The sequence below is a fragment of the Opisthorchis viverrini genome (assembly GCF_000715545.1).
Source record: "Opisthorchis viverrini unplaced genomic scaffold opera_v5_360, whole genome shotgun sequence".
NCBI lineage: Eukaryota > Metazoa > Platyhelminthes > Trematoda > Opisthorchiida > Opisthorchiidae > Opisthorchis > Opisthorchis viverrini.
The window spans coordinates 252,206-261,738 of record NW_008752015.1 but is presented as its reverse complement, the minus strand read 5'-3'; the positions used below and the strand labels follow the sequence as shown (position 1 = coordinate 261,738).

General features: G+C 44.3%; 1 protein-coding gene across 1 annotated transcript in view; it reads left to right on the top strand.

The window, feature by feature from the left end:
- Window positions 1-9,533, top strand: part of T265_10344 (hypothetical protein) — a gene marked incomplete at both ends in the record, with an annotated part of 50,432 nt that overhangs the window by 15,776 nt on the left and 25,123 nt on the right. The window contains 3 exons of the mRNA XM_009176689.1: window positions 2,288-2,489; window positions 3,433-3,530; window positions 5,119-5,224. Of these exons, the coding sequence (XP_009174953.1) occupies window positions 2,288-2,489; window positions 3,433-3,530; window positions 5,119-5,224 (406 nt within the window). The remainder of the gene's footprint in view (window positions 1-2,287; window positions 2,490-3,432; window positions 3,531-5,118; window positions 5,225-9,533) is intronic.

Here is a 9,533-nt window from a genome sequence, read left to right as displayed (position 1 = left end):
GTCATGCTGTCGTTGATGATGATGATCGGGACCCAGTAGTATGACTTCTTATCGCCACGATTGGTGCATCAATTTTCGACTTTGAGATTCGTGCGTTCACTTCGTCTGTCACACTACCGCTTATACCTGCGTAACCTCCAAGATTCTTTTAGCTTTCCACATCTTCCAGTACCCTTCCTTGATGTCTCAAAGACCTTAAGTGACTGTGGTTCTCACGACATAACCTCCCACCTTATGGACGCAAAGCACGTTTCAAAGGGCTGGAGACCTTTATCAACTTATTAAGTAATGGTTGCGCTTCCTTCTCTTCAAACATGAAAACAATGAGGTCTGAATATCCCAAGTCGACAAGGTTCTCTCTTGGAGAGATCTAACACCGTGGTTTTGGAGGCCTTCTAATGTTTGGTTCGTTCCTCGTCGGTACCCGGTTAGTCGCGGTGGACGCCGTTGGCGCCTGTTTACTGCTGAACAATCGTAGGGGGGGCGTTAGGTACCGTTACTGGGGCTTAGTATTCGACCGCCGGTTATTCTGGAACACATCTTGATTCGGATAGTACCATCGTCCGATGCAGGTTTTCACTGATTATACGATAAGCCTAACAAACAAACTTGCCGTTTAGCAGTCGAAAAGACTCCTGAGCCGCATATTAAGTGGGCATACCTAGACCCATTATGTGATAGTTTGAAAGTGGTCTCTTTAGAGGATGCTAGTAGTAACTCGGATGGGACAACTGTTATACGTGACACCGGTAACTTGTCACGTGGTGTTTTCGATTGCACACATACTAATAGCTTGATCTCAGCATGGTCGCTATCACTTCTTCCTACGCATATATGGTACTCGGAATCTGATGTATGATATGGGCCAGTGTCTAGATTTCTGGGTAGAATATTTTCAACAGCGTCGTAGGTGTCCATCGCTTACTCTGAACTTTCCAGAAGTTTTACCGCAACTGCTGAGGTTCCTGAAGGCTGCCTTCTCTCAGTCTTGTTATCCGTTCAGTTTTGTCACTGATATTGTCATAGAATTTACACTTCAAAGGATCGAGGCTCTTGGTACCCAAATTACATCTTGAGAAAGACTAGGGTCATTTGGGCGACATCGCATTGTTTGACGACCATCGGTCGGCATAGTGTAAGTTAAGTGTAATCTCGGATGTGATCCCTGGTTTCCATCGGCTTATTGCACCTTCAAATTTGAAAATATTGTTTCAGGATTTAGGGTCACCCCATATACCTCTCAACTGGGCTTGTACAACTGAACAGCTGCATAGTCCACGATTATACCTTCACAAGTAGGTGCACGTATTATCGAAGTGCTGACAATGTTTGCGAAATTGCATCTTTTATGGCTTCAGGACTGAATTTCACCGGGGCTAAGGGTACGCATGCACAAGACAAATGTAAAAGTAGTCGTACTGTGTGCTTTTGAAAGTTGGTCGTTGATCTGATGGCATTAAACGGATTCAAACTTTTGGTCACAGGTAACTTCGCATGCTAGCAGACGTTCGCTGGCTACATTTGTTCGCAGAAGGCGAAAGGTTCGCATGTTGCATATCATGATTTTGCAACGTGAAATAAAGGTGGTTACCATCGGAGTAATGTTGGATTTTTTTGTCTTCCTGGTTAGGGTCCGCGTGGTTTTTTTGTACTTGGTTAGAAACCATCCAGGACGTAGCACATAACGACCCCTAGTGGAAAGCTTGCTGTTACTCTCTAGTCGAACGACTTCTTGTGTTTGTCGAGGGCCGTTCATGAAGGACGTTGGGTGAGTTCCACTGATGGCGTCTCACCTCGGTGTGATGCTCGGACGCACTTATCTCGCTACTGTTCCAATGTACAGTGTTTTCACAGCGTCATAAGGTTGCTTTTAACACGTCTCGGTTCTTCCCCTTTCCTATCACTTTTCACTAGAAATTCTCATAGCCATTTGGCAGTTAAGCACTGGCATTTATCACTGGGGTGCTACTATGATTTCTGCCACTGCTAAACGATTGTTGCTTCTTATGGTGGCACATATGCTTAGCACCATAGCAATCTGTGCAAAATTTTCAATCAGGGATGTCCTTCGGAGACTTCGTGTTCGCGTGATGCCCCCTTGTATCGGCATTCAACCCATTGGGATAGATACTAGTATCACTTGCTAGGATAAGAGTGGTGTCTTATGCAAAGGGAATTTCGCTGGTGACGTCGCGAAACGTCTCCACTCAAGGGATTTTTCTAAAGGGTCTTGGGCATATGCATTTTTAAATTTGCGTTGTTGCCAACCCCTTCCTTTTTTCGTCAGGTCCACGTTCATAATTGAGTACGTTGGAGAGGTGATTGATTTCACGGAGTTTCGTCGTCGAATCAGACGTTACGAGAAGCTTGGCCATGCACACCATTATTTCATGGCCCTGGAATCTGACAGGTTTATTGACGCTGGTGCCAAGGGGAACTGGGCACGCTTTGTGAACCACTCTTGTGAGCCAAATTGCGTCACACAGAAGGTGAGTTGTCCCAGGTGTCTGTTTGTCTTGTTTCTATTCAGAAGTTGAGGAACTTTGTTCTTGGTCGCTTCTCAAAAGAGGAAGGCAATATTTTCCAATCTTTCGACATCCTTGTCGCCGACGTGTTACCAGCTCGACTGTCAGAAGTAGAGTGTACAATGCAGTGGTCTGATCTGTCTCACTTTGTGGGTCAGAGACGTAGCTGATGCATGCATTAGGTCTTCGGAGACTCCGCTTGACTGTCGGTGCCTTCAAAGCATTGCGATTCACTTGGGAATTAGTACTGAGTTAGTCATTAGTACTGAGTTCCTCGGTTGGTTTTCGTTTTCCTTAGACAGATTGGCTGCTCACAATACATAGATTACCGTTGTTAGGTCACGTACTTCGTATGCTAAAGGACCTTTGGCCTCGTACAGCTCTTATCTCCCAGACTTGTACTGGTTGGAGGTGATCCATGAATTGAAGTTTTTGTCGGTCAATTCGGTCACATAACTGCCGTCTTCCCGGCTGAGGACCGCGGGACGAGGCAAACCAGTGATTAGTGACCCCGACAAATGTAGCCGCTTCACGCAACCATTGGCGGTCATTCATTAAAGTTATCACCTTCACTACATAGCTCCCACTTCCTGCTATACTGGTCAAATAGGTCAATTTGAACAGATTTGGCCATCTCAGAAGCTTTGCTCTCATTCCCTATTCTCTTCATCCTCGGTGAATGAAGCTGTAGCATCTGGAACCACAACACTTCTGTGCACTGTTTGTGAGCTGAAATAATTGGGGAACTGTAACCAAGGACATGGCCTTCTTAACTATTTTTCATTTTCGTATACTCGGTTAATTAAGTTTTAACTACTTGTGTATTGCTTTTGGTGAAAGCTTCTGTTGTTTACTTCCTTCACCGTTCGTAGAACTTATGGATATTCTCCTTTTGTTTACTTTACAGTGGAGTGTGGACGGTGAGATTCGGATCGGGTTCTTCGCTAGAGAAGATATTAAAGCCGGTGAAGAGATCACTATTGATTACCAATTTGTCCAATTCGGGTAAGTCAGGATTGCTTCACTGACTTCTTTGGTATGTAAGCGTGCTTCCATATCTATGGTAGCAGCGATGCCATTTCTGATAATGGATCAATTAAAAAACGCCGAGCGAAGGGGAGCAGCCAGACAAATTACATCGAGTGCACGAATAATCGCATTACAAGGTAAAGCCTTAGTGCCTTATACGATAGGAGTTTGAATAAAATGCGGGGTTTTCTGCAGATGACCAAAATTCCATATTTATGATGGTCACGATGTTAGCTTCCTCTGAGGAAGGACAGGTTGGAAACGACGGGCCTTAAAAAGCGCACATCGGTCGCCGGAAAATTATTCGAAACGTTTGAAGTAGAGGTAAAGCCTATCGAGAGCCTGATGCGAACACATCCACTTTTTGCAACAGCATCAGGAGTGAGATAGTATATCTTATTTCTTGGATTTCGGGGCTAGGCCAGTCCGCCACATCCAACCGGAGCACTAGCTCCGAGCAGGTTGACCGCACTACCTTGCGCGTCAGACTTTTAGGTCACAGGTTATGGGCAGGTCCGAGAGCAATGTCCTTCCGCTTACCATTGACTTGTGAGCCAGGCTCGTATCAAAGGCTCAAGATAGAGTACCTCAACTAAACTCCCCCTAGAGGCGGGAAATCGGGAATTATCATTTGCTCACACAGTGTTTTCCTCTGATGTCTTTTTAGTCCCTTCTCATTCTAAGAGTGAGCTTGACCGGATCATTTGATTACCAGTTCCGCTGCTCATTATCAAGCAAAGTAATCGCTAAATTCGTGAGGTACTTTCTATATGGGGGCTTTCAACGTGTACACTGTGTCAAATTGGCAAGCAAGCAATGCTTGACCCAACCAAGCGCAGGGAGGGACATCGGGATCCCACCATGAAGGTGAACAGGACCAACAGTACCAAAACGTCCGCACTATCCTCCATACCAATTTCGATTGAGGCAATGAGAACACCCAGACTCGGGAACCAAGTCTCGCGAGTGAATATAAGATACTAGGCTTTACGAACCTACTACTTTCGTTTTCAACCCCGCCCCCTACTGTAGAACGTCTTTAGTTTTCGCTTTGGTTGTTGTCCGCTCATTCATGAGACATCTGTTTCTTCCTCTGGATTGCCTTAAATGTCGTAAACACGTCTACTGAGCTCGAGCTATTTCAGTGACTAAGACACAAACCTAACCGGAAGGGGTCTTATATTTCAGAAACTCGTAAAATCATGCGAATGAACTTAGTATAATATGGAAGTACCGTACTAATAAATGACAATGTATGTCGGTTAGTTGATTTTCTTTATTCCACAGTTCTCTGATCCGTGTAGTTTTTCTGGAGCTCTCAGGACGCAGAATTGCCAGCCGAAACCGTGCGGTTTTCATTCGAGCGATTGCACCCAAACTTTACCACAGGCTTATCTTTACCGTTTGGTTCCACAAAGTCAGCCGAATTTCCAGTTCATCACCACTCTTTTGGTTCCTTAGTGTTACTGATCAATCTTAAAACGGCACTGTGAACCGTGAACTGCGAGCCTCGTTTGTCAGTATTTTAGCGCTGAGTCGACTCTTTTCGTTTGCTCAACTTCAGTGCCTCGGAACAAAAGTGCTACTGTGGGAAGCCAACTTGTTCGGGAATAATGGGTTCCACCAGCAAAACCCTCCAAGATAAGGTTCGTCTCAAGGATACCAGTGTGGTAAGTTGGCGCGCCTTTTGTTCTGTCGGATGCAAACTGCTTGTCGACTTAAATTCGACTGGTGAATGCGTTCAAGCATAAGACATGGTAATCATTTCGTTCCAGGACATGCTTTTCAGCAATAGACAATTTCTACGGTGTTGAACATTAGGGGTCAACGAGCGGTACCATTCGGTAGATTTGAGTTTGCCAACGTCTAGTGTACCCCGCTGGTATCCCAGAATTCGTTACTGTTCGTTTGATTATGGGATACATTCATATGTCATCCACTCAATGTTACCAGCACGTGTTATAGCAACTATTGTTTTTCCAACTTTGAAATTGCGCCCGCTACACTACACGCGATCGTCAAATTTCCTGGAGTTCATGTCACTCAATCCATCTTGTTACAATACTTCTTAAATACCCTTATATTGTTTCTACCCTCATTGTTTGCCGTCATTATTTTTACGGTAGTATTTGACGGTGCATTCCCGCTTCCACTATGACATACGTGTGTAGTAGAATCTGTTGTAGTGCAGTCCCCGCTTACGCAGTTGCCCAGCTGTGTATAGTGACCCGGAAATCCAAGCTGCTTTCTTTGAATTTTCATCGGAACACTGGAAACCTGTACTCTTTCAAGAAAGACTGCACTTTCAAAACACAACGCATTACGGAACAAGGGATAGATTCCAATATGTCGTTAGGAATAAATGAAGCGGTTTGATGACAGAAGAATATCATCCGTGTAATTCAGTTCTACTAACCTTTCGCTAAATATAACTTCGATTCAAAGACCCCAAGATAGCTCATTGGCTAAGGCGCAAACGGGAGGCGTGCAGTTTGAACCAACCCCCGGCATCTCGACTGATCCCGCCTTAGCTTGGACATCATGACAGCATCTCAGCCCCTATGCATTCATCTGGCGGCATTGTAGCTAGGCACCAAATAGGTTTTACGGCCGACCGACTTCATTTCCACCATTTTTGCCCTCTTTAAGTGTGCGGTCCATGGTGATGACAATATAATGAGGTGGGAAACAAATTAGACTTGACGAACCACAATGGTTGTGCGGAAACTTTTGGACAGTTATGAGTCCCTAAACAAGTGTTGAGGGAATAAGGGGTACGAACATCATGGAGAGTTGGTCCATCAACCAAATGGGAGGCCGTTATGAAATGAAAGCTGCGATTATTAGTCGACGGTATGCGTCTGGATACCAAAGCTATTGACGTGAGATGTCAATGAGCTACATAACCTTGTAAACTTTTCTCTGAAGACGACTGCTGAAACGTGTTTCCATGATCTGATCCCAACCAGCCATGTAGTCGACGTGAGCGGAAAGCGGGTCAACCAAGTCCATCAGAAAGAATCGAGGAATCCCTTCGACCATTGACGATTTCGGAGATGTGGAGTATTCCATTGCGGTGTTTCCTTGATGGTAGTGTCCATAGCACTAATTGGTGGATTTACTCCATGACAGTACACTCGAATGCTATAGATTCACATTGCTTAATTCAAGTTAATTTGTTGGCTATTCTATGAGAACGGCGTATACTCTAACTCGCTACATCAACGGACTCTTTTTGACTCCTTTCGACTTAGCTGATAAGTTACTTTGGGAGACGCGCACACAGTTCATAATTAATATAGCGATTGGAAGCAATATATTTGAAGACTGTGATAAAGCAACGCGCGACACAAATATTTATCAAGTCCACAGTGGTTATCATAGTTCTTTCGTTGCGAATGATCCTGTCTAGCAGTTTATCACACTGGCCCGTAGACGAGGAAAACACTGACCTAGATGTCGGGGCTGATGAATATTGTTATCGGCACGTATGGTTCACGTATTTAGGAGCATTATTTCAGAAGTCATCAGTTTATGGTTGTACGTGGGCTGGGATACTTCCAGGGCGCTCAAACCTAGACGGGAAGACCTTGAGGGTCCTTGACAAAAGTCATCGCCTCAAAAGCCCGACCGCAGGGCAGCGATGTTTGGCAGGAAACGCAGGTGCATTACCATTTTTGTGAGACAACTCGCCACATATGCTTCAACCCCCAATCTGGTTGATCAAGAAACTGTTGGTCGGACCTCTGACCATTAACCAACCTGGTATGAGAGACTTCGATTATCGCTTGGACACCCTCATTATAGCTCAATAGGTCGTAGAAACATAGCCGTTAGATAACGGTAAGGTCCAGTCTCTTGGTGATGGATTACGGAAGAAACGGAAACTTTCAAGAAAGCTAATAAAGATACTGAGTCAAGTGATTTTTTTTACCACAGTGCAGAAGGCGTGTCATGCAACATGCTCGTCATCCTTAAGAAAATAAACACCATCATTTCCAAACATTTGAACACCAGTGGACTAAACTGGTAACGATTAGTTACCATAGAGGGTCCATCTTATTTGCAGTGGAAGCCAAAATATATGGAATTAATGCCGCAGACCCCAGTTTAACAAGGTTCACTGGTCAGCGAATTTTTCAACAAACTTATTCCGGATTAAACTCTTGGGTCGGTAGAAAGAGAACGGGAATCACATCTTATTTTGCCTTCGATCTGAAAAAAGCAGCAGCTTGAATCAAAATCACAAAGTCCATCCAAATCCTTCCTTAGTGCATCTGACATCAATCTATTGAAAATATTGTTATAATCAGCGCGATTACAGCAAATGCCGTCCTCAAGCGAATAGGCATAGACATTTTCGTCAAAGTTGACATTCTGCAGACTTTAGGAAATTCTATTTTGAGAGAATTTAATACAGTGAGTATTCTGTTGCACATCTGACCAGTGAATCGAAGAAGTAAAAACCAGGTATCCGAATTGGCAGTAAACCTCAAATTAGTTGCATCATCTACGAACGGTGAAAAATGAGCGGAAAAGTTGAGAAATTTACTTCTTGGTTGACTCGTAAGGAATTTTACGGCTATTTGAGTACACTCCGTGGTTTTCGTATCAACCCAATCCGAACGCTCCAGCATGCAGTTGCAACGCTGTAGCAGTCAGTTACAAAAATGAATCTATGGCTCAAGCGAACTTTTGAACGTCCGCGAACAGTAACCAGGCCACTTCGAAGAAAAACGAAAATCACTGTATTGGTAAAGAATCGGTAGTTTTTATTCGGACAGCGTTTAACTTTTGACACAAAAGCTCCATCAGGCCAACTGAACAGGTCACCAAATTGGCCAGGTTATAAGACAGACGGGGAACCAATCAGTAGGTCTTCTTCACACTAGATCAGTGTTGAGTGTCAATTAAGGATTCTTGTCGGCCAGTGTGGGTGCCAAAATCCTGAATTGATGGGTTGGAGGAGTCTCAAATTAGTTCCGATCGTTTTTCGTTCCTTAATCTTCCACTTCAGGGTGCTTCATTCGGTGATTCACCTCGGGTGCCACTGGTAGGTTTTTCTTGAACTTCCTGGGCGTATGGATGTTGTGACAATTTAGTTGGTCAAAAGCGAAACGTTGCCCAAATAAAAAACCACCGATTGTTTACTATGCTCTTCTGAAACGATTGTTTCTCAGTCGGTTCCAAACTTTTTCCGATTGATTGAAAACCACTGTACTTTCTTCCGGCTATCGGAGACATGACAATCACACTCGTATTTACGGGTTAGAAAAATTACTGAACTCCCCAAAAATGGCGGTCTAGTCTTGGAGAGCACACATGATTGAAACTATCTGGCAGATAGAACCATAACTCAGGGATACTCTAATCGTACCACTGCAAAAGCAAGGGAAGGAAAAGTTAACTGGACAACTGCAGGGGCACCGGTTTCTTCATTTCAGCACACTGTGCTACTTCGTGTCGCCAACCGATGGAGTGCTGAAGTTATTGAACTACATGTGCATAGTCTGAAGGTGGCTTAGTGGTTGGGGTGCGAATTTGTCCATCGGCTTGTCTGTGGCTCAAAATCAATACCGACATTTCAACTGCCTCTTATCCAGGCTTGTGAACAACAATAATGGTAATGCATCTGTCCAGTTCTCGGTCTAATGCTCCCAAACCAGCGTTCTCAGCAAAATAATCACCAAGGGTGCACGAAATGTAGCAAACGCCTAAAGGCTGCTTGAAAACGCGTACAGCGCGTCTTATTCAAAGTGTATGCGGTGATGACATTATGAAAATTCAGACGCCTTCTGGACGCTCCACTAGTAACCAGTGTGAAGCGGATACCAAATGATGACTGGCTGTTGGGTTCACACTTTCGGCTGATCAGAACTCGCCTTGATGCTGAAAAAATCGTTCAGCTGTCATCATCATCATCAATGACAGCAACATCAGTGTTGGCACTGATGCTTCACTGCCGTACAACCATAAGGT